The sequence below is a fragment of the Lagenorhynchus albirostris genome, chromosome 11 (genome assembly GCF_949774975.1).
Source record: "Lagenorhynchus albirostris chromosome 11, mLagAlb1.1, whole genome shotgun sequence".
Lineage (NCBI taxonomy): Eukaryota > Metazoa > Chordata > Mammalia > Artiodactyla > Delphinidae > Lagenorhynchus > Lagenorhynchus albirostris.
This window is the reverse complement of record NC_083105.1, coordinates 38,957,796-38,983,593: the sequence shown is the minus strand read 5'-3', so window position 1 is coordinate 38,983,593 and position 25,798 is coordinate 38,957,796. Positions and strand designations below refer to the sequence as shown.

The window sequence follows — 25,798 nt, the reverse complement described above, 5'->3', positions numbered from 1 at the left end:
AGGTAAAGAAATTGCATATATTGGATAAATTTAACTTATGAGTATAAGCACATTCTAGAAAAATGTGTTCCTAAACTTTCAAAACCCTTCTTAATAAATAAAATTAGCTTGCTCCTTGATACATTTTATTGTAAATTCTCAAATAGAATAAAGGATTCCTTTAATTGAGTATAGTCTCATAATTTATGTTTTGGGCAAATATATCTGATCTTCCCAATAATTATATCCCATATAGATATCTGCTTAAGGTAAGTACATTTGTATTATCATGTAACTCATTAAGTCAGGTGAATTAAGTTGATACATAGATCTAATGATACATAGTAGAAAATCCAACGGATCTGATTCCAGGAAAACAAATTATCATAATTTTTATAGAAACCAAATTGTGAAACAGATTACCTTTTCTTTATTATCCAAAGAGGAGGAAAGTCTGGGACTTGAAGCTGAACGCATAACACCTGCAGTGTCTTTTTCTTTCTGAGCCTCTTTAGATGCTGTGATTTCTGCAAGTGCGCCATAACTACCAGTCTTTCTAAGTCCTAACCTCCAAGATGCAGGAGACTCATCTTTTCTCTCTTCTTCTTTGGGAGAAATTTTTGTAGCTGAAGTTGGAAACTGTTTTTATTTTATTTTATTTTTAAGAAAAAGGAGAAAAATTATACAATACTTATCAGTCCTTAAACTGAAAATGAGAAGTTTTTTTTAATTTTAAAGAAGTTTAAAATTATAGTTAATAGTTTCAGGAGAAACACTTTTACTAAGCAGGTTAATGTCTTAGTAAAAAATGTAAAGATCTAAAACTGAAGAAGGAAATACTACCTTTCCAGATGTTAGATTTAAGAACACACACTCCACACTTTGTATCACACAGAAAAATTATGATGCAAATACAGAGAACAGAAATGAGCACACCATAATGACTTAAAACCATGCATCTTTGAAACCAATATTCATATTAAACTTGTTATGTTGTAACCTAATATAAATCCTTGCACATCGAAATGCCTCACCATAGATTTTTCACCTTTACTGGGCACAAGAACAATGCCAGTTTTGCGCAAGCCCTGCCTCCATGATGCAGGATCTACTGATTCCACCACAGGCATGATAGGAGCAATGAAATCATACTAAAGCCAATTAAAATAAGACAGGTAAAGAGATAAAGATTGAAAGCATGAAAACAGAAAAGGAAGTTATGAGCAAAACAGACTTTTCTCTTTTTAAAAGAATTTTATAATAAATTAAAACCCAACAACTGGGTAATTATCCAATCTTTAAAAGTCACTGGGAACAAGTTCCAGTTTTAGCATGAGAGAATCTGAAAGAATCTAATACAGAAACTTCTAAGGCAGTTAAAGCCACATAGAGCTGATAGTATTATAGTATGAAGTGAAAAAACTACTGCCCTTGAATTTTGTTTTTATTCATTTTGTACTTGGGTTAAAAAATTTTAAATCCATCATCATCAACAAAAAAGTAATCATCAAAAAAAAAGTAATCATCAGTATATTTCTAATTATAATATTTAATTCATTAATATTTTAAATATCATAGCCTTAAATTTACTGTTTGATTTTTCCACCAAACATTAAACATTTCAACTAAAAACTGTTTTTGTACAAATATTTATTTCATTTTCAGGGCTTTCCAACTACCCTAAAAATGAAATGTCTGTTGTCTGTAACTAGTTCACCTCATTAACTTCACTTACAGAGTTTAAATATTCAACCACAGTTAAATATAGATGGTAAATATAGCAACTATCTAGTTACTACAAGCACAGGATATAGATTAAAAAAAAACACAAAACCACCTTTCTTTCACACCTATTACCAAGGTTTGCCATAACAGCAGTTTAATAGAGCTTGTTAAAGCACCCATACATAATGTTGGAGGGCTAATTCCTAGACAAAACTGCTACAAGATACCTCTAATACTTCCAATAATTAATTCCTAACAATAAGGTTGCAAAGAGGCTCAAGATATACAAGCATTTTTCAGTTCCCAAAATGCACACTGAGGCATTCCAGGGCGCAAGAACAAAATCACAGGGGTGCTGTGGGATATTTTAAAGTTTTGAGAGAAGTACAGTGACATCTGTTGGACACTGCACAAATTGCCATTATTAACTTATTTGTACCTAACTACTTAATCAATGAAACCAAGAGGTATTTTTTTTTTGCCAAATGGCACTGTGAAAAAAATTTAGTAAAACACTAAGGTCTCCACTGACTGAGAAAGTCCAGGAAGCTCTGTAATATTTTACATAATATGATAGGCACTGAGATGATTCCTTATTGATTTCAGAGTTTAAAGTCATGGTACTCGAGAACAGAGGTTGGCAAACTTTTCCTTCTGTAAAGGGCCAGACTGTAAACTTTAGGCTTTGTAGACTATAGAGTCTCTGCTGTAACTACTCATCTATGCTGCTGTAGCACAAACCCAGCCATAGGTAGTACACAAATGAATGAATGTGGCTGTGTCACATAAAACTTTATTTAGGGGCAATGAAATTTGAATTTGTGTCACAAAATATTCTTTTTCTTTTCATCCGCCCCCTGCCTCTGCTGACCATTTAAAAGTATTAAAACCATTCTAACTTGCAGGCTGTACAAAAAACAGGTAGTGGGCCACCTCTGGCCCACAGACCATGGTTTGCCAATCCCTCCCTATCCCAGAACTTTCCCCAAACTGGAAACAAATGTTATTCCTTCATGATAAAATCATCATATAGCAAATAATATTTGCTGAGTGTTACAACAGAAGCTAACATTTAACAAATGTTTACTTGTGTGAGGCCCTAAACTAAGTGCTTAATATGGGTTATCTCATTTAATCCTACAATCACCCAATGAAATAGCATTTTACTATTATCCAATATTTTAGAGTTGAGAAAAATGAGGCAATATTATCAAGTTTGAAATTTTGTTGCACTGTTACGACTGATATACCTCCTCTCCACCTCACATGGATTTAAATACTGGTTTATGTGTTTAAAAGCATCTTTCAATTTTTGGTATATAAATAAACCTCTCTGAAAAACTCAAGTATACCTAGTCCCTGAAATTCTTTTTTTGGTTTTTATAACCAGGACACTATTTTGACTTTCCTACTCTCTGACTACCCCTTTCCTGGTCTTTTTGTTGTTGTTGGTAGCAACTATCCTTGCCATAGCCCTGTAACATAAGCACTCCAAGAGTCTGTTCTTGTATCTCCTATCTTCTCTTTATACTTTCTTCTGAATGTTGTGAGTAGGGTCTTCTTATATCCTCAGGCTAAATACTAATTGTATTCAGCTTATTCTCAAATTTGTTATTCTCCAGCTCAATCTGACTCCTAAATTCCTAGTCCTGAATTTCTATTTACCTGTAGAATGGACTATATGTAACTAAAATTGGAACCTGAAACTCAACATGTTTAAAGTCAAACACCTTTATTTCCAAACCAACTCTTCCTCAGTTCCCTATTTCTGTTACTGGCACCAAAAATCTCTTCAATCCCCTAAATTTCTTTTTTTTTTTGCCCGCTTTGTGTGGCATGTGGGATGTGGGATCTTAGTTCCCTGACCAGGGATCGAACCTATGCCCCCTGTGCTGAAAGCACGAAGTCTTAACCACTGGACACTGGGGAAGTCCCAACTCCCTAAATTTGAAACTTCGCAGTCATGTTAGACTTCTTCTCTGTCATCTTCCTCCATCTACAAGTTAAGTGCCAAGTCTCTAAATCTCCTCTCCTTTATAAGTCCACTGCCACTTCTCTGGTTTATATTCTTATCATGCTAGGCAACTTCAATGACTTTCTAATAAACCTTCTCTCAGTCAGTCTCTCACCTTCAAATACACCTGTACGTTGCTGCCAGAATAACATTCTAAAATTCTCTCATGGCCTTGTTCAAACATCTATGATCCTCTACTATCTATCAAATTATGAAAATGTTACCATAGTAATGAAAACATTCCAATTTGGCTCTACTTTTCCTGCTTTACTTCGTATATATATCCTATAAATCAATCAAACTAGACAACTCATTTTTCCTGCAACACTCCACATTATCCCTACTTTTTTTTTTTTTCATTTTTTTTTTGCGATACGCAGGCCTCTCACTGTTGTGGCCTCTCCCGTTGTGGAGCACAGGCTCTGGACGCGCAGGCTCAGCAGCAATGGCTCACTGGCCCAGCCGCTCCGCGGCATGTGGGATCCTCCCAGACCGGGGCACGAACCCGTGTCCCCTGCACTGGCAGGCGGACTCTCAACCACTGTGCCACCAGGGAAGCCCTATCCCTACTTTTGATCACACTGTTTCTCTTCTCTCTTTTTCAACAGACTGTACAAACTCTCCTCTCTGTTAGTTGAAATACTACCTCATTCTTCAAGATCTATCTCAAATGTTCTAACTCCATTACCTCAAATCAAAAAATGATTTCTTCCATTTAAAAACTATCATTCTACAATTATACACTTTTACCGGTATACTTCATATACCCACAGCACATAGTAGTCTTTTACTAAATTTTATTATGATGTAGGTTCAATTAGCAAGAACATGTAATTCCAAGAAAACTCTGAATTTTTACCATCTAGCAAAGAAAATATAGTTTATGCTTATTGGAATATATGTGTATACAGCAGAGTAGGTAATCTTTTTCAGAGATCCCAACAATATTTATTTTGACTAGAGAGTTATATATAAACATTGTTAGTTAAACTTATTGTTAGTTGAAACTTTAACAATAAACTTATTGTTAGATAAAAATTTAATATAAAATGTATATTATTTAACTTATTGTAAGTTAAATAATGCGATAAACTTACTATTTTTAGTTAAAATAAATCATAAGATCAAACTAATGGTTTTATAGATAATATATCCATAAATCATAGGCCTGATCTCACTGCTACAGAAATAGTTCTATAATTTTAGCTGACAAGTTAACAACTTAAGAGAAGATCATTTAAAGTGAATATACCTATGTTTCTCTGTAGTTATCATGAGTTATTATAGAATATAAGTGATATTTAATACTGTTTTAGAGCTTCCAGTTTCGTGATCTATTCCTTGCCATGAATGTTAGAGAGAGAGAGAGAGAGAGAGAGAGAGAGAGAGAGAGAGAGAGAGAGAGTGTGTGTGTGTGTGTGTGTGTGTGTGTGTGTGTGTGTATGTATTTATATACATAGTTTATGTACTGCTGGAGGAAGCTAGAGAACTTAAGATAACTTGTCTAGATAATAGAATCAGAGTAGTAAGTGGCAACCTAAAAATAGAACTCTTAATTAATTACAAAATCTTTTACGATGCATTTACAAATTAAGAATTCATCCAAGGAAATTTCTGTTAGGTCTCTAAGTTACAAGGAAAATCTTGAAACAAATGAAAAAAAAAAACACTAAAATGCTAAATTATAGTAAATACAGTACCACTGAACATGGTAACAGGCTTTAAAAGTCATATAGTACTGATAAAACTTAAAAATACTTCATTTTTTTGTACACCATGACTTTATTACTTTGAATAAAATTTGCCCATAAAACTTTAAGAACAAAGACTGAAACAATGTAATCTTTAAAGCAAGTTATGATGAGTTTAAATGGAGAATAAAATGGAGTTTCTAAATATGCAAATTAGAGAAACAGTTGTCATTAGATCAATTTAATTACAGAATCAAAGTAATTCTGAATAAGAACTTTTATAGCAAGTAAATTACTGGCCCACTAATCTAACAGAGCTATTAAGTATTTGCTTTCAGTGAGGGCAGTTGGCATAAACTGAGAAGTAAACTGCCATAAATCTAGGGTTATGCTTGAGAAAAATATAATTGATCATAAGAACCCTACTGTAATTATTTGACTATAGTAGGAAAGAGATTGCTTAGTTAAATACGCAAAAAACTGACAGCCGGTTTCTTGGCCAGGTATTCCGGGGGGATGGGGCTTTTGGGAACTTGATAAATCTACAGTTCTAACAGATAATCAAAAGAGCTAAAGTTTAGGATTCACTGAAGAAGTATAAAGGGGTTCTAGAATTAATAAATCTTTAGTTAAAGCAGCTCATGGTGACACCAGTTATGGCATGATAACTATCTTGAAAATTTTGCAGACGACTGCTTCTGGCCTTGAAAAGGCCAGAAATTCTCCAGAAATTCTGGAGAATTTCATTTTAAAGCATATGAAATTATGACCATTTGAGAATGGGTTGTAATTGAATTCAAGAAACCCTCAGTTCTAGAATACAGCAGGTAATAAGATAATTCAGTCACAAAGTCTTCTGATATTCAAATTGTACCAGTGAAATTCATACATTTCTACCACTAAGAATTCATACTACTGCTTTCCTTTGGAAGAGTTTTAGAGGAGGATTATTAATAACAGTATGGATTTTAAAAGAATTCTCTAGTTTATGATTTTAAAAGGTTCAAATTTTGACCACTTGGAGCCAAATCCAAAGATTAGCAAAACTGACAATATGATAGAAACACTGTGGGGATTTAAAATCAGTCCTCAAATCCATGCAAACCAAATAACGTCAGATAAGCAACAAAACAAGAAGTCCAAAGGCAGAGACTTAATAGGTAAACACAATGTATAATCCCTGAGTGGACCCTTAATTTGAAAAATCAAACAGCTAGAAAGATGTTACTAGGAGGACAACTGGGAAAATTTTGAGTATTGTCTGTATATTAGTGAACATAAATAATGGTATTATATCAATGTTAAATTTTCTAAGTATGATGATTTCCGTGAGGGAATGAAGGATTAATGCCTTTGTACTTAAGAGGTACGTACTCAAGTATTAGGAATAAAGTGTTACAGTGAGAGCAGTCAATTTTTTTTTTTTTTTTGCGGTACGCGGGCCTCTCAGTGTTGTGGCCTCTCCCATTGCGGAGCACAGGCTCCGGACGCACAGGCTCAGCGGCCATGGCTCACGGGCCCAGCCGCTCCGCGGCATGTGGGATCTTCCCAGACCGGGGCACAAACCCATGTCCCCTGCATCGGCAGGCGGACTCTCAACCACTGCGCCACGAGGAAAGCCCTGAGCAGTCAATTCTTAAATGGCTCCAGGAAAAAAAAAAAAAGTACGTGTGAGTGTGAATATGTCTACGTGTGTGCATGTGCGTGCATGTGTGTGTTACACAGAGAGGGAAATGAGTTTACTCCTAAAAGTTAGGTAAGGGTGGGGAGAAGCCTTTAAAAAGAGACCAGTAGGTTAAAAAAAACCCACAGAAAACCCTTAATCTTTAGTTAGAGTTAAAAGAAGTATAGGTTCTGAAACAGCAGGGAAAAGAAAAGTCTTTAACAGATCAACAAGAAAGTAAGGATGAAGAATAAGTGGAGAACAAAAAAAGGAAGAGGAAGAAATGAAACTAACAATTTGGGAGCACTCAGTCACTAGCCAAGCTCTCTCAATCACCGCTTAACAATGTTAACTTATTTTCTCTTTGTTATTATTTTTGTTTTGTCCTTTTTAGGAGGAACAGATAAGGAAGATAGTCACTTGCTCAAGGTCACAACAACTAACAAGAGGTGGGGTCAGCAGTTGACCTTTGGTCTGTTCTGACATACCTGGTGCTTTGTAAATGAATTAGAAAATCTAGATTCCAGTTCTCTCAGTAACTTGTGGTAGTACTTTTCGTGCTTAACTTATACACATGTGAAATTACCAAAATGCACCTTTACTCAACAGAAATAAAGGATACAAACCCCATGCTTCTCAAAAGTTCAATGAAAATAAAAAACTACCATGATCAGTAGTTTTTCATATGAAAAATTTTATCTTTCTGCTATTTACTGGGTTGGCCAAAAAGTTCGTTTGGTTAATGAATATGTTGCTCAATAAAGTTCTTGGTGAAAACCGAACAAACTTTTTGGCCAACCTGATATTTTTGTTAATGATCAACTGCAAAAAGTACTTGAGAAAAAGAACATAATAGATTCAGAGGAAATAAAGAAAAATACATTCTTATTCTAAAACCTTAAATAAACTTAGAAGTGTCTTAATGCTTTAGCTCAAATGGTACTTACACAGAATACATTTATTTTTAACAAACACAATTTTGGCTTACCTTTTTAATAGGTGATGTAGGTGTTGCCTGACCAGATGACACAGTAGGTGTTGTAACAGCTACAGGAGCTGCTTGAGTACTAGAAGTATTGGCATTAGTTACAGAAGCCATGGATTTTGTCTTATCTTTAGGGAAAGGAAAAGGAAAAAAAAGAACACTGAGAGTCATGATTCTAGATGAATTCAGTTTCAATGGTATTGAAAACAGCATTTTACACTGTATTTTTGCTTAAGGTTTTGTTAACTCAGTCTTTTCCCACTATTATACCTTTTAACAAGTGTCATTTTCAAGGAGTTTCTAGAAATGTCTCAATAGGTATGAGACTTAAATAAGAACACGACACACAACCAGACTTTTAAGAATAAAAAGCACAAATAAAATATGACTATCTGACTTGTGTACTTTTAACACTATGGAAAATTTTTTTAAGTTTTAAATTAATATTTAAAACTTGAATACACGAATACAACGTAACTTCAAAAAATGCAAGAGCTATGCAGTTTTCCAATGAATAAACAACTTACATTGCTTATCTAAAACTTATAGCTCTTCTTTATTCTAGGAAATCTAAAAGTGCTCTTTGTCGATAATGACTTATATTCCTGTCAAACAGTATGCTTAAATGTCACAAAGAGCATTCCTTCTCACCCCCCAAAAGTCTAGAGTTAAATGGGCACAATATCAGCTAAATTAGGTTAAATCTCTTCTCACAATGTATCAAGACAATTTCCAACTAGTAATTGATCACTTAGAAAAAGATTTTTGAAATATTAGAAAAAAATCAATATGATGATAGCAAAAATTCAAAGACTGTATTTGAACACATAAACTGGCCTTTAGCAAAAGTCACATATAAATTTAAACCTTTAAATTAACTGTAATTTATAAATGGGCTAGAAAAGTTCACTTTTCAAATGGTCAAAAGTCATTTTATCCAGTTTTAAAATATTCCTTTAGTTTCAAAATGGGATAGGACAGGTATCTTTCTATACTTTTGTGAAGAAGTATACTGCTTTTAAAGCCCTATGAGATACTCATTTTCATTATATTACCTCTCTCCCTTCTTTAGGTCAGTTTTGCAAAGAATCTTCCACCATAAATTACCATTATGAGTAAGTAGACAATATTAACAAATCCTTATCTTTAGGGCAAATACAAACTTCCCACTAATAATTCTGAATTTGCAATGATTCATTAAGTCCTATTTGTGACTAAGAAAACATCTGTAAGATGTTAATAGGGTGAAAAGCATAATCTTAAACTGTATCAAAAGACAAGGCCAAACTGGCATATTTAAAAATCACTATAACCACAGCTTTTCAAATAAACTGAATGAGCGAAACGCAGTCTAATAAGCGTTTTTCTTGTTGTTAAATCCCTCTTTTCATTCAACAGAAGCTAAGCCTATTCAGCACAGTTAAGTACAAATCATGTATACTCTAATTAGACCATCCTCCTGGAAAACAATCCATCCAACCAGAGAGAGTAATTCAACAAATATTTATTAAGTGTCTGATACCTCAAGTACTGTCCTAGGCACTGGGGATATATATCAGTCAATGAAAAGACAAAATATCTTAACTGCATAAAGCTTACAGTCTAGTAGGAGAAATAAGTAATAAACTAAAGCTCAACATGTGATTTTTCATTTTATTTTCTCCTTCTCCCCCTACTTTCTCCAGGTTTAAAATTTTTTTTATATTATTGAAATCTATACATCAAAGAATGTATATGCACGTATGCAAACATTTATGTTTGGTTTAAGAATAATAATTAAACAAACCTCAGGTGTCCACCATCTAACTTAAGTAAACATTATCAGTGTTACTGAAGCCCTTTCTATCCATTTGATTTCAATGAAGAATAAAAACTTCATGTCCTAGAGAAAAAAAAGAAAAAACCTAAAAGCAAAACTATGCTTCCCTATTCTCATTCCTTCAACTACCTCTGAAAAATTTATATATCATTTGGAAGGAAATTAAACTTTTGGTTGAGTTCCTATTTTCAATCTGATTTATAAGAAACTGATTAAAAAATGGTTTGGAAAATATTTTATGAAAGAAAATTCAGCAAAATAGTTATTTAACATAAAACAGTTTCCCAAGGAAATAACCTTACAAAAAGAAAAAAGAAACAGTTTAGAAATTGTCAGATCAAGCTATACCTCTACAGGGAAATGGCTGCTTTCTCAAGCTTGCCAAATAAAGTATGATAAAGCCTTGTTGATATTAAAAGAGTGAGAGAGAAGGAACCACACAGCATTTACATGGATTAATTCTTGAGATAGTTAAATTTTCCTGGCACAACTGGCTACTAGCAACAGGAAGAACAAAATTATCAAGTACAATGCTTCAGAGGAACATTTAAAGTTAGCGCACTGAGAAGAGATTGGTATGCTTAAAGTCCAAATTGGGAAATTAATACAATACAATTTGATGGTAATTAATTCTATTCATACTTATAGAAGAGTTTAAAGAACTATTCAGATAGCCTAGTCCAATACTTCTCATTCTACAAGCAAGGAAATTTCAACCAAAGGTCAGGAGGCTTGCTAGTTAGTGGCAAGACTGGCCTAAATCTGAAGTCTTTTTTTGTTTTAAATAGCTCCCTGGTGCCTAATACTGAACAGTGAACTGTATAGAAGGGACCAATTAAGAAAAAATAGGTAGAAGAATCTCAGGAATCTCTGTGAGATATCTGGACTTCCAGTTCTTGAATTCTACTACATGAGCTAGGAGATCTGGGTGCTGGTCCTGGCTTTCGTGTGCACATGTGCATATAGTTTAATTTGTAATGATATATTTTACTAGAGACTGGGGGCCAAGGCATGTCTCACAGACAGGAGATTAACTACATAAAAACAACTTTAAATACTTGCAAAAGTATCTGAGTCAATTTAAATTTCAATGATATCATTTCATCTTTCAAATGAACTGAACAAATTTAACTGAATGTTATTAGGTAAGCATGTACATTAATCTTATTTAAATTAGTAGACTTTAATTTTATACAATTATTACATGAAAATTAACATTCATTACAAAGCAATTGATTGTTATATAGTATCCATGTAAAGCAGGTATTATTACCCTGATTTTACAGAGAAATCAGAGATTAAATAACTTACCCACATCTACAGTTACATGCATGAATCAGTCCATGTTCTTGAACACTGTACATGCTGATTCTCATATAATTTGTTTTTATAGTTAGAAATATTTTAATTAGCATGTTATACGAATAAATTATAATATTCAATGACTACCTGTTGTTCTACTGCCAATTTTACCTATACCTATATTTAGGTATATTACTATTTACCTATATTACCTATATTCTACTGCCAATTTTACCTATTTATTTTACCTATATATTTACAGGTGAGGCAAAAGATATGCTGACTCACCTGATCAGCAATGTCACAGCAATAAATAAAAAATTAAATCCCTAAGTGACTAGAATCTAGTCATTTATAAATTTCAAAAACTCTTTGTGTATTTCCAAAAAATAATTTACTTGTAGGATTAGCAAGCTTCAAGAAAATAAAGGAATCCATAACACATCACCTGGCAACAAAGCTAGCCTGTGCCCATTTAGCAATATCTTGTTTTTAATGGGAAATAGAATTATCAGTACGTTCCTTGACATGTTTATTTAGTAAACTTTAGCTTCTCACATTTTCTTAGAGAAAATATTTTATTGAGTGAGTAAAAAACCTGATTCAAAACTGTTGCTGTTGTGTCTAGAGGAAATATGGGAGTCCAAGAAATTCTAGGGCTCCATTTGTGTTTACTAATGATCACCAAACTGGTCCTGATAATGATGACAGTTTTTTCATTATAAAAACCTTAATGAAAATGAAATACCTTTTCTGATAAATACGTTAAAATGCCAAAATGCCAGGTTATACAACTCAAAGATAGCAATCCTGGAATCTTATGCTCTCAGAAGGTTTTTTTTTGGTTTTGTTTTTCTTAAGATTTTTTTGATGTGGACCATTTTTAAAGTCTTCATTGCATTTGTTACAATATCGCTTCTGTTTTATGTTTTGGGTTTTTTTTGGCTGTGAGGCATGTGGGATCCTAGCTCCCCAACCATGGATTGAACCTGCACCCCCTGCAGTGGAAGGCAAAGTCCCAACCACTGGACCACCAGGGAAGTCCCTCTTCAGAAGTCTGAGTGATTAGCCAATACAGAATAAAAGCAATTCAGTAAACAAAATCTATAAAAACATGTGAGCCAGAGGGAAAAAAAAGCAGAAAACCTATCCTTGATAATAAAAAGGGAAAGAACGTAAATTGTTAATTGTTATAAAAAGGGAAAGAATGTAAATAGTAAAGCAATTTGGCAGCATCTATGAAGAGTGAAAATATGATTCAATAATCCAATGTTTAAGTGTATCTATTAGAGAACCTCTTGCACATATACACAGGGAGGCAATTATAAAATGATTGCTGCAGCATTATTTATAACACAACATTGGGAATAAGGTAAATTTTTATCAAAAGGGAAATTAATGTATTTAATGAATACTATACAGCAACTAAAAGGATAAGTTACATACATAAAGACACAGATAGATACAAACAAACCTAAAAAATACAACTTTCAAATAAAAAATGCAAGTTGCATAACAACTCCTAGGGAATAATAAAAACACAAAACAACCTTATAATTACTATATATTACTTCTGAATGTAAGATAAGAGTATAAAAATAGACTAGAAGATTCAGAAAAAAACTCATGATAGTGATTTGGGAAAGAAAGGAAAGAGAAGTAGATTAGGGTTGGTGGTTAAAGAAGACAATGGTAATGTTTTAATTTTATTAAAAGAAAAATTATAAGCAAATACAGCTAAATGTCAACAGCTGTTAAGTTTTGGTAGTTGGAATATGAATGTTTATTATATTATACTTTTCTGCATCTTTAAAATTTCTCAAAACAAAGTAAATTTCCCCACACCTCTACAGGAAAAAATCTTGACTCCGCCCCAGCTTTCTAAAACTTTAGTATTACTGAGGAAATATTTGGGATGCTGTTGGAGCCAGCTTCCTGTACTTTCAGGTCTCAGAAAGCAGCAGGAACATTCTTGAGCTGCTGGGAACCCATCTAACCCTATGTGCACCATCCAAAGAGAATCTTAGAAGCCTCTTCACCTTCTTCAAACCTAAAAATATAGGTCAGTAAAATGCAGAGGTGATCAATTACCTGCCTCCAGGTAAGCAGAGAACAATAAAATCACAGCTATACTTAAATTTCTAACACTCCCTGAAAGGCAATTTACTGGCTTGGCAGGTATCCTAACAAGTAGCATGTCAGTCTGAAAAGTTTCAAAATTAAAGCCTGACCTCATCTTACTTTACACTTCATCAAAATTCACTGAAAATCCCTTTATCCTTCAAATTTTACCTGTTTCAGCTTCTGATTCTGAGTCATCTTCCTCATCTTCTTCACTAGAGCAACTAGATTCATCTTTTTTTCCTTCTTCTTCATCATCAACCTTTTCTTGTTCCAGAGATTCAATACGGGATGCATTTTTCTCAGGCTCAATAATCAATGTCTCTTTGCTGTGAAAGGAAAAAAGCCTTGAAATAATTATAAACACAAAAGGTGAAAATTAATTTTTCCCAGAACCACAAAATCTAATAATCATACTTGTGGCTATCATGACAACTCATTTAAAACAATAACAAAACCTACTTTAATATTTTACTTACTTTTTAAAGGTTTTCTGTGATTGATTATTGTCCATATTGGCTGTTGATTCAATCAGTGGAGACTTCTTCTCCCGTTTTTCACTATGGAGCTTTATAAAAGTTATGCAAAGGAAAATAAGAATACTATTAAAATAACATTAATGAGCAAAATACAGAATTTAAAATAATAACAAAGTAGCTTCCCAAACACTAAATGAAAACAAAACAGACAAAACAAATAAAAGATTTGTTTTACCTAAAAAGAAAAGGGCTTGGATAAAGAATAAAAAGGACTAGACAATTTAAAAGCTCCACAGAGGGGACTTCCCTGACAGTCCAGTGGTTAAGACTCTGCACATCCCCTGCAGGGGACATGGGTTCGATCCCTGGTTGGGGAACTAGGATCTGCTGTGTGGTGCAGCCAAAACAACAACAACAACAACAAACCACTCCACAAAGGACTAAGTTGGATTTTTTTTTTAAGATCCCTCCAACTTTAGTTTACTGAAAAACCAGGGACCATTAACCATTTAGGATGTCTAATAATATTTTACTTAAACATCTGCTTCCTAGTTATGTAACTCCTTGCTTATCTAGCGTATGCTATTTTAGAAATCTGAGATTTTATAGTCTCCACCCTCTAAGCAAACTTTCTTATGAAATTAGTATGAAAAAGATACTATTATTGAGAACATACACATTATAGAAGTATTCATTTTGGGAAAGGGATGCTAGAGAAATGGGGATAAGCAACACAAAAGGCTAAAAAAAACCCCACCACTACTCCTTTATTCTCATTCACTGTCATTTAATTTGATTGCTAGGAATAACTTAAAATCAAACAGTACAAAACATCACAAGAATACTTTTTCAGCTGTCTAAGATTCAAAGTTACTAAGAGAATTCACTAATAGAGACAATTTTTAGACAATCATCATACATACCAGATTTTGTTTCTTTTGCAACTCTTCTAAATATCCTAAAATGTCTTCATCTGCTACATCAAAGGCTGTCTGGCCCTACGCAGGAAACAAGAGGGTTGGTGATAATTAAAAAATCAATAAATTATAAAATGCCTTCGGTGATTCCGTATGATTATACAGAAAGAAGTTAGATAACATTTTTAATGGTAGGTATAAAACATGGTACATATGACTTGAAGGAGATGTATGAGAAATCCCTGTGAGAGATAAGCAGCTGATATACCTCCCCTTACTTTTTTTGGTAACAGCTTTATTGATCTATAATTCACATACAAGTCACCCATTTTAAAGTATGCAATTCAATGGTTTTAGTATATTCACAGAGTTTTACAACCATTGCCACAATCAATTTTAGAACATTTTCATCACCCCCAAAAGAAATGACATACCCATTAGCAATCCCCTCCCCACTCCCCCTCCCCCTGTCTGAGGCAACCACTAATATACTTTCTGTCACTACAGACTTGCCTATTCCAGACATTTCATATAAATGGAATCATACAATATATGGTCCTTTGTGACTGGCTTCTTTCACTTTGCAAACTGTTTTCAAGGTTCATCCATATTGTAGCATGTATCTACTTCATTCTTTTTTATTGCTGAATAATATTCCATTGCATGATCTACCACCTTTTGCTAATCTCTTCACCAGATGATGGACATCTGCTTTTGCTTTCTGGTACACAATGAATAATACTGCTATGAACATTTGTGTATAAGTTTTTGTGCGGACATCTGTTTTAATTTTCTTGGGTATATAGTTATGAGTGGAATTACTGGGTCATGTGGTAACTCCAAGTTTAACTTTTTGAGATCTTATTTCTACTTTACCGCCATAATAATTAATTATAAATTCTTAGTAGAGTAATAAACATATGTATTTCTAAACTACTTAAAAGTTCAGCCAGCCACAGGTATGACTTAGTTTCAAAAAGTAGTCCAGGTGAACATCTGTCAATCTATTTTTCTTCATAGTGGAAAAGAAAATTTCAAAGAGCTGTTGACCCAAAATAGTAAGGATTTTTCCTGCTGCCAGCTTAGTCCTTATAATAACCCTACTGGTACAAGTCTCCAGAATGCCAGAAAGTTCATTATTTAGAATATATTCTACCTTATATGCTTGCAAAATTTCTTAATTTGTGAATTTCTAAGAATATAATATCAATGGAAGCACCCAAATCTACTCGACACATATGGTAATACTATTACAGAAAGAGTAATACTTCTTTGTCGAACACGGCCAAATCACCTCATAAGTAGCTGGAAAAGACTTAATAATAAAAATGAATAAATGATTCACAAAATGTTTTACACAGTTAATAAACCTTAATAGAATTAAATAATTTATATTCTCATAACATTTTTTAGACTAAAACTATATTTCTAGAAGTTGAAATATTTAAAGTACATTTGAAAGGCCTACCACTTTGTTGACCATCTCCATATCACACAGACTGTCCACTAAAATTCGACATGCTTCTTCTTTACCCCAATGAGCTGCAGCATGAAGAGGTGTCCAGCCATCATAATCTTTAATATTAACATCATAGCCCGCCTGTATTAAAAGTCTAAACAAATTACAGTGCATTACATCATCAAAATCTAGAAATGATTGGATATAATTAACAGCTATATACGACGCAAGTTAACAAAAATTTGCAATATATTTCTTTTCATAGTTCAGAATCCCTCCTCCCCTCAACAAATTAACTAGGACAAAAGAATTCTCAGAAAACACTGGCATAGAGGATCTTGAGTTACTGCCATAATAATGAATTCAGTTTTAATTAATTCCTAATGACTATGAGTCTTATGGTTTGGTATGACATTGATTAATTCTTGTTAATATGTTTCTAACTGAAAATTTTGCAGGAGAGTCTATAATTTTTCAAAACTATTGGATCAATTTGTATGTTAAACTGATTTATTGTAGGAAATGTCTTCAAGTGTCCATATGATATATCATCTCAAGCTGAACATGTTCTAAAAATATACTGGGATCAAACAAAGTTATTTGTAGTGTCATTGTTGCCTTGTGGTTAAGGAACTGGTTTGTGAAAGCCTTCATGAACCTTTATGATCTACCACTGGAAATTTTCATAGGAAAATGACTGTTAGAAACAAAACAAAGCAAAAGAAATATTCCGAGGGGTCGAGTCTACTTTTCTGTAGCAGTAGAAAGCAGATATTCTAATCAACAAAGCTAGAAAACAGGAATACATTTTAATACAATGGAAAGAGTTGCATAAATGTTAGTATGCCCTTATAACTGTATATTGACATCAACCTTCGTTTTATTTAGAAATTAAGCTCACAGGGAGCAAAGAATGGGTCTATAAATTGCACACAGCACAGCGCCACACACAAAGGCGAACACTAAATACTTTATAACTCAAATCTGGTTAACCTTAACCTTACTTTCCAAGATGCTGACCTTGAGAAGGGCTTCTTTTTACCTACAGGAGGTGGTAGTGATAGCTAATATATAACCATTTATTTATGTTTCAAGAACTGATCCCCTATTTCCTAACAATATCTAAAGCAGATGTTTTTAATTATGGCTCCATAGCAGAACCATCTGAAAAACTTGCTATTAAAAAAACAAAAAAAAGTTTTCCCAGCTCCATCCCAGTTCCACTGAATTAATCAGTATCTTGGGAGATGGGCCCTGTCAACTTATTACTTTTAATAAGTTCTGCATATGATCTCACATCACTGCCTGTCTCCTGCCTGCAGATCAACATTTAAGAGCCAGTGATCTAAAAAACACGCTAATAGATATGTCAGAAGATTTAAGTTAAAAAAATATGGCAACTAACATAAATATTATCAGATACTTTATTAATAGAGACAGAAATAATACTGGAAGATAATAAAAATATACCCCCAATAGGAAATATGAACTATAATAATGTTAAATATCCTGAGCAATACAAAATTCTAAGTACTTGAGAGTCTGTGCGGAGAGAAAGGTAGACACACACACCCTGCCCCCCAAACATAAGGCTCTCTATATGCCAGGCCATGCAAGGATACTCAAAAAAATAAGACAGTATTTATTATGCTCAAGGAACTTCTAATGGAGGACAAAAGTTAAGTAAAACAACAATCAACCCTCACAGACAGGTTCTATGATGAAGCTGCAATAGGAGTACAGAACTGAAAAGCATAAAAATCAACTGAAAGGGGTTGTGTGTGTTTGGGGGGAGGGGGTAAGTGGGGACACAGTTACATTTGAAATGGATCTCTTCTATTTATTTTTAATATTTTCTTTCCTAAGTAAAATATTCACAAATTTCAAAACTAAAAAAGAATAAATGGCTAGATAGCAAAGTCACTTTCCCACTGCTGACCTTTAGCCAACCAGTTTCCCTGCCCCAGAGATAACCATACTACTACTTTTGATTAGATCCTTACAGAGAGATTTTATGCATATATAAATAAATACAACTTAAAGTTTTAAAACATAAACACAAATGATGCATAGTTCTTAACATATCCTAGTGCTCTTTCCATATCTATAAGTAGTGTTTTAATCACTATAGAGTATTCTAGTGAAAGGATGTATCATGATCTATTCAACCATTCTCCTACACCAATTACAAACAATGCTGCTAGCACATACCTTATTTCCTATGTGAGTGAGAATATCTGTAAAAAAAATTCCTAGGGATTTCCCTGGTGGCACAGTGGTTAAGAATATGCCTGCCAACGCAGGGGACATGGGTTCAAGCCCTGGTCCAGGAAGATCCCACATGCTGCAGAGCAACTAAGTCTGTGCACCACAACTACTGAAGCTTGCGCTCTACAGCCCCTGCTCTGAAACAAGAGAAGCCACAGCAGTGAGAAGCCCGTGCACCGCACAGAAGAGTAGCTCCTGCTCGCTGCAACTAGAGAAAGCCCTTGCGCAGCAACAAAGAACCAACGCAGCCAAAAATAAAATAAATAAATAAATTAAAAAAAAAAACAATTCCTAGAGGTAGTGCTGCTAAGCCAAAGAATAACTGTTACTTTGATAAAATTTGCTCAATAGTCATTTATACTTCTACCAATAATGTAAGAGAGTGCCTTTCCCCCAATTTGCCAACAGTGTGCCAAACATTTTTATCTTTGCCAATATGATAGATGAAAAATGATAATTCACTGTAGCTTTATCTGCACTTGTTATGAATGAAGTTGAGCATTTCTTTTTCATGGGCTTAAGAGCCTTGAACTGAGTCAAAGGATAGAAAGGAATCTGCTTCCAAGTTGAAGAGATGGTGAATGAAGGTATCTAGATAGAAACAAAAGTAGGCATTAAGGCATCATGAAAGAACTTCAAGTAGATATATACAGCTGGAATCACGCATGCCTGAGGAGCAATGGTAGCAGCTTGGCTTGAAAGAGGAACCAATGGCCAGATGACTAATGGTCTTATGTGCTAAGCTGAGGAGTTTAAAATTCATCCCAATTCCTGCTGAGAATCTTAATGAAGGATTTTAAGAGCCTGGACAACTGAATTACAAAGACCACTTGGAAGCAGTCTAGAAATCTATTTTACAGTGCAATCCAGTACTCATATATATGTTTATAGAAACAAGAATTTTAAGAAACAAAATACCTTTACCATATGCAATACTCTTTGATATTTTCGATTTTTTTCTTTTTAAGTGCTGTTCACAGCTCACTAAGTTCATTTTATGACCCACTCTGATGGGGTTTGAAAGTCTGAAAAATTTTGGATTAGAGAGAAACAGATGGGACAAGGAAACTAATTACAACTTAACTGTAGCGGCTTCCCTGGTGGCGCAGTGGTTAAGAACCCGCCTGCCAACGCAGGGGACACGGGTTCGAGCCTTGGTCCGGGAAGATCCCACATGCTGCAGAGCAACTAAGCCCGTGCACCACAACTACTGAGCCTGTGCTCTACAGCCCGCGTGCCACAACTACTGAAGCCCACATGCCTAAAGCCAGTGCTCCGCAACAAGAGAAGCCACTGCAGCGAGAAGCCCGCGCACTGCAACGAAGAGTAGCCCCTGCTCACCGCAACTAGAGAAAGCCCGTGTGCAGCAACGAAGACCCAACACAGCCAAAAGTAACTAAATAAATTAATTTAAAAAAAGTTAACTGTACTATTCTAGGAGAAGGCTTAAATTACTGAAGTGAGTAGGGATTGAAATAGGAGGAAACCCGGAATAACTGACCCACTTAAACTTCTTCACTGTTTTTACTGAGGAGAGGGAATAAGGAGAAGGGATTGATATAAGAAACCAAAGTGGAACAAAGGTAAAATAGAGGGTGCAGTAGATTTTGCTGAGGGCCAGTCTTATTAGCCTTCACACAGATATAACAAAAGTTATGCACTGAATTGTTTTTTCCATACAGTTGCCAACACCTTTGCACTGCACAAGTAAAAACCAAAACACAAATTTATTGTGACATAAAGGAGCTTTGCCCCAAAAATATTTGTTGATCAGTATATAACCCTATATCGTCTAAGTTGCTTATGGTTTAATATTTAATATTATGCTAACAGCACTCTGAATTCCAGTGTTCATGTAGTGAAAATCTAAAACAAAATCAGATAAGTTACATGTAAATAAACAATCAGTAGGAATCAAGCTCTCAGAATTTGATAATATGTTTATACACAACATTGTTCTTAGTCTCTGTATCCAGAGCTAACCTATCTGGGTATCTCAAAGTGACTCTAATAATTTACTAGGCCAGAAGGTAACATATAATGGTTGTCTGACACTTAAATTTCACTTATTGGAAAATTGCAGTGGAAGAACAGTAGAATACTCAAAATTTGAGAGTGAAAGAAAGAACTTTAGAAATAAAGCAATAACATTCAAGGTAGTTTTCTTTCTCCCTATAGACAGACATTAAATAACTTACAAAAGCTGTTTCAAAATAATGTTAGCAGGTATCTTAAAAAAAGGAAAAGTGAAATAAAGAAAACAAATCAAAGCAGAAAAACAACTGTGAGAAGCAATACTTACTTTAAAACTTCTGTATAGCCTTTAGCGGCTGCAACATGAAGTGCTGTACCTCCAGATTTTGCATGCCGGACATCATTTATATGGCCACTATTTAGCCATTGTCTTGCATCTCTAAGCATTATTCGTTCTTCTTCTTTTCGAGCTGCTTCTATATCAACCCCTGATAAAATAAAATATTTTTTTTCATTTTTTTCTCTATAGTAAATGTTTTTGTTCGGAAATAAAATTATCCAAAACATTCCAAGTTTAATTGAAAATTAAAAGTGAAATTATATTTTTGAAAAATGGGCTGCTTAGAACAAGCTGGTTAAATAAAGAAATGTAGGAATACTGTAGATATTTTATTAGCATTCTCTATTGACTATTTAATTTTTGCCCTACAGTATTATTTTGGCTTTCTTTTTACCTTTTCTGCTTATTCCTTTTGTTTTTGAAGATTTGAATACTCCCCAAGGTATTCCCCATCCTTTGGTCTAAAAAAAAAGTTTGTTGTTTTAAACAATCATATGTATTTAAGTCTCAAATTTTTATCCACTGCTTTGACCAGTTCTCTGTACTCTAGCCTAGTAGGTACAAATGTTTATTGAACACTTCAACTTGGAGGTCCTGTCCTCATCTAAAATTGAATAGACCTTAAATCAGATTATTTTTCTACCAACACCCCTTTCTTTTTCCAACATAGTACACTGTTCATACCATCAGTATCAGTTTTATAATTTTAGTAAGTTATATAGATGTTTATTCATTTAAAAGCATTAAGCGCTACGCTAGGTTGAGATGATAAGAGTGGGGAGAATTCAAAAAGGGACACGACCTTCAAAGCGCTCAACAACCTGAGAAAAAAATTAAAATAGAAATGATAATCCTGAAATTCCTCAGTGATCTCATGTTATCTTATGGCTTCAAATGCTGGTTATTTAATAAATAGCACATACCATGATGCATTTAAACTCCAGAAGACAACGAGCTTATTAAAAAAGGTAAATATACTGCTTTTTTATCTTGTATCCCCACCATATGGACGGATACCTGATACAAAGTAAAAGGGATCAGTAAATGTTTACTGAATGAACGATGAATACATAAATACATGAGTAAAAAATAATTACACATACACACAACTCCTCAGCTAAGATCTCTTCTATAATTCATATCCATGTATCCAATTGGCTGGCTGGAATTTTTCATTCACTCATTCATCAATCAATCAGTCAATATGTACTGAGTCTCTACTATATGTCAGGTACTTTATTAGGTGTTAGGGGTTTAGAAGTGAACCTATTACATGGCAGATGATACATCTGTGAAGGAAAAAAAAGCAGAGTAAAGGTATAGAAGGTAATGAGAAAGAGTTGTTATTTTATATAGGTTGGTAAAGAACAGTTTCTTTGATAAGGTGACATTACAGCAAGAAATAAAGTGACAGTCATACCATAATCTTAGAGAATATTCCAGACAGAGGGAAGTACTACAGATCTTCCTTGACTTACAATAGGGTTACAACAAAAGTTGAAAATATCCTAAGTCAAAACTGCATATGATATACCTATCCTGTCATAGCTTAATGTAGCCTACCTTAGACACGCTCAGAATACTTACATTAGCGTACAGTTGGGAAAAATCATCTAACACAAAGCCTGTTTTATAAATAAATTATTAAGCGCTGTATATCTCATGTAATTTACTGAACACTGTATTGAAAGTGAAAAACAGAATGGTCACATAGGTATAGAATGGTTGTTTAAGTGTATCAGTTTGGTTGTTTACCCTCATGATTACGTGGCTGACCAGAAGTTGCAGCTTGCTGCTGTTGACCAGCGTCACTAGGGAATATGTGCTGCATATCACTAGCCCGGGAAAAGATCGAAACTCAAAATCTGAAGTATGGTTTCTACTGAATGTGCATTGCTTTCAAACCATCATAAAGTTGAAAAATCGTTAAACTGAACCACTATAAGTCAGGGACTGTCTGTATTAAGCACTGAGGTAGAAGCCTGCTTGGAATGTTCTTCTGATTAGGAAAAGGCAGGGTGTCTATAGAGTAGTGAGGACAATGAGCGGGGGGCAGGGTGACAACATCCCACTCAATTTAAGAGGATCACTTAAGCTGAAAAGTTACGAGTAAAAACAGGTAGAAACTGGGAGGCTATAACAATAATTCAGGCAAGAGATGATGGTAACTTGAACCAGGGTGGTAGCAGTGAAGGTAGTAAAGAGGTTAGATTCTGCATTCTTCAAGGCAACCCAACAGAATTTGCTGTTAGTTTGGATGTAGGAGAAAAAGAGAAGTCAAGGATGAATCAAAGGTTTTTAGCCTGAGCAACTAGAAAAATTAAATTTTCAATTTCGGAAATGTGAAGTTTGAAATGCACTAACAGACATCTAATTGGAGTTAGCTGGATATCTGAGTCTGGAGAACAGAGAAGAGGTCAAAACTAGGGATGTAATATAATACATAATAAAATGATATAACACAGTCACCTCAAACTCAATGCTAAAATCTTATCTCAATTTTCCCTAGCCAATCTGCTTGCTGTCTGTCTTATATTTCCTATATTAGGTTCCAATACTTACCCAGAAACCCGGAAGTCACCCTTAATCCCTCCCTTTGCCTTATCCCCAGCCTCCATCCAATTAGTCAGCAGATTCTGAGTTGCCATTCCTAAAATGTCTTCTTAATGGCCCCTAATCACTATTTTAGTTCGTCTTATGTCTCTCACACTTTGACGACTACAGCTGGCCCTTAATTCATTCTCCTCAGTTCCTTCTGAGTCATTCCCCACATCATCGCCAGACTGGTTTTTCTGTAGCAAAATACAATCATCTCTCTTTTCTATAAAAATCTGTCAATGACTGCTCACCTCCTACAAGACAAAGCTCAAGCTCTTTAGTGTAGCAGACAGAGCCTTTCATGATTTGGTCTCAATGCATTTTTAATCTCTAGTCTTTCTCCTCTATCATCACCCAGTGTTCTAACCATATAGATCTTCACATAGATCAAGTACATCATGTGCCTGTGCTGTTGTGCAAGCTAGTATCCTCTATCTGGAATGTATCCTTACCTTGCTTGCTTAGTAAATTACCATTTATTCAACACACAACTAAACTGTTCAATTGAAGCTCAATCTCAAAAAAGTAGGCCATGACTGAAAAACATTTTTAAAATCCCGAGATTACACAAGTGCAGGTAAAGTCATCTTCAAACTAGAGATCTCATTTTTTTTTTCCCAAATGTTTGCTCTTGGTGCTAGAACCAACTATTCTCTTGAATTTTTCTTTTTTTTCCTAAATATTTACTTATTTATTTATTTGGCTGTGTCAGGTCTTAGTTGTGGCATGCGGGCTCAGTAGTTGCGGCGCACAGGCTCAGTAGCTGTGGTGCATGGGCTCTAGAGTGCATGGGCTTAGTAGTTGCAGCATGCAGGCTTAGCTGCCCCATGGCACGTGGAATCTTGGTTCCGTGACCAGAGATTGAACCCACGTCCCCTGTGTTGCAAGGCGGATTCTTAACCACTGGATCACCAGGGAAGTCCCTCATTACTACATTTGAAAGAAACTTGCAAAAAAGTTTTCCAAATAGACTTTATAAAAACAATTATATACACTATATATGTAACGGACAAAACCTATTATAATCTTTAATTACAAAGTATCACCATTTCTATAATAATGCGATTTTATACATATATAAATTTCCTTTCAAAAGATAATCAGCCCATCTTATTTAAAATGCCTTCTAATGTTATTCATAAAAGAAATTATAAAGCTGTAATTGTTAATACATTAAGAATAATCTTTCTACTAAATGACCTTTCTCAGACTGATTTATTTTATTTTATTATGCTTAGTTTTTTTTACCATGTCTTTTAATACATGAACATCTTTATTATCATTATCCCTTTTCTCTTTATCATCTTAAATAGTCTGACTTTTATTGTCTTTTATTATTCTAAATTTCCTCTGGACTTGAAATAAAAAAACAGCTACTTCAAAACAAAAAACAAAAAAACCCAGCTACTTCTTCTGGATTTATCTAATTTCATGCTATCTTCACCTAATTACAAAGCAGTTACCCTCTGCTGCCACCAAATTGTGCCTTTATATGAATTATATATAAATACAACTCAAGTTTAAAATTAAAGTACATGTGAAGAGAAATTTCTTATGCTTAAGAAAATCCAGTTAGAAAAAAAACACTCTTATTCTTAAAATCTTTCAAAAATACCACTGATTAGAGCAACAGACCATTAATTTTTGTTTAAACCCCACTGGACTATGTATTACAATACCTGTTTTCTAATTCCAGTGCTTTAACTAGGCTAGCAACCTTTGAGAAAGCCATAACTTCTTTGAATATTAGTATAATGGGTTAAGAACACAGACCTGAACCTAGGCTGCTGGGTTTCAATCCCTGATTTGCCACTTACTAGCTCTATTATCTTGGGCAAGACACAATCTACACTAATATTCAGTTCTTTTATTTGTAAGATAGGAGTAATGAAAGTATATACCTATCCACAATGTTGTGAGGATTAAATTAATTAATATTATCTGTGAAGTGTTTAGATGAGGAATAAGCACTAAGGTGTTAATTATCATGATCAGTTCTAAAAGTCTATGATTCTGCTTCTCTTTAACTGCATTGTGGTCTAATAGGAAGAAGATCTTATAATGAATTTAACTGGTCCTTAATCCACCTATAATTGCAAGGTTTTTAAACAACGAAAACAATGTATATTGAATTAAATTGGGTGTGATATAATAAAGTGATTAGACTATTTAACATCTGTCACTGCTATAAAAAACGGTAGGGCTTCCCTGGTGGCGCAGTGGTAGAGAGTCCGCCTGCCGATGCAGGGGACATGGGTTCGTGCCCCGGTCCAAGAGGATCCCACGTGCTGCGGAGCGGCTGGGCCCGTGAGCCATGGCCGCTGGGCCTGCGCGTCCGGAGCCTGTGCTCCGCAACGGGAGAGGCCGCAGCAGTGAGAGGCCCGCGTACCGCAAAAAAAACCAAAAAAAAAACCAACAAAAAAACCCAACAACAGTAAATGTTAGCTGGAAATGTAGCCAATTC

At 34.4% G+C, this 25,798-nt stretch overlaps 1 protein-coding gene across 3 annotated transcripts in view; it reads right to left on the bottom strand.

The window, feature by feature from the left end:
• Nucleotides 1-25,798, bottom strand: part of PPP1R12A (protein phosphatase 1 regulatory subunit 12A) — a 149,590-nt gene that overhangs the window by 42,715 nt on the left and 81,077 nt on the right. For 2 of the 3 annotated variants that reach the window (XM_060165132.1, XM_060165133.1), the window contains exons 4-10: nucleotides 20,725-20,884; nucleotides 16,164-16,308; nucleotides 14,702-14,776; nucleotides 13,779-13,867; nucleotides 13,471-13,628; nucleotides 8,061-8,185; nucleotides 403-618 (exon numbers count right to left, since the gene is read on the bottom strand). In XM_060165132.1, the coding sequence (XP_060021115.1) occupies nucleotides 403-618; nucleotides 8,061-8,185; nucleotides 13,471-13,628; nucleotides 13,779-13,867; nucleotides 14,702-14,776; nucleotides 16,164-16,308; nucleotides 20,725-20,884 (968 nt within the window). Of the gene's footprint in view, nucleotides 1-402; nucleotides 619-1,013; nucleotides 1,131-8,060; nucleotides 8,186-13,470; nucleotides 13,629-13,778; nucleotides 13,868-14,701; nucleotides 14,777-16,163; nucleotides 16,309-20,724; nucleotides 20,885-25,798 lie in introns of all 3 variants that reach the window. The other variant, XM_060165131.1, reaches the window with a different exon arrangement.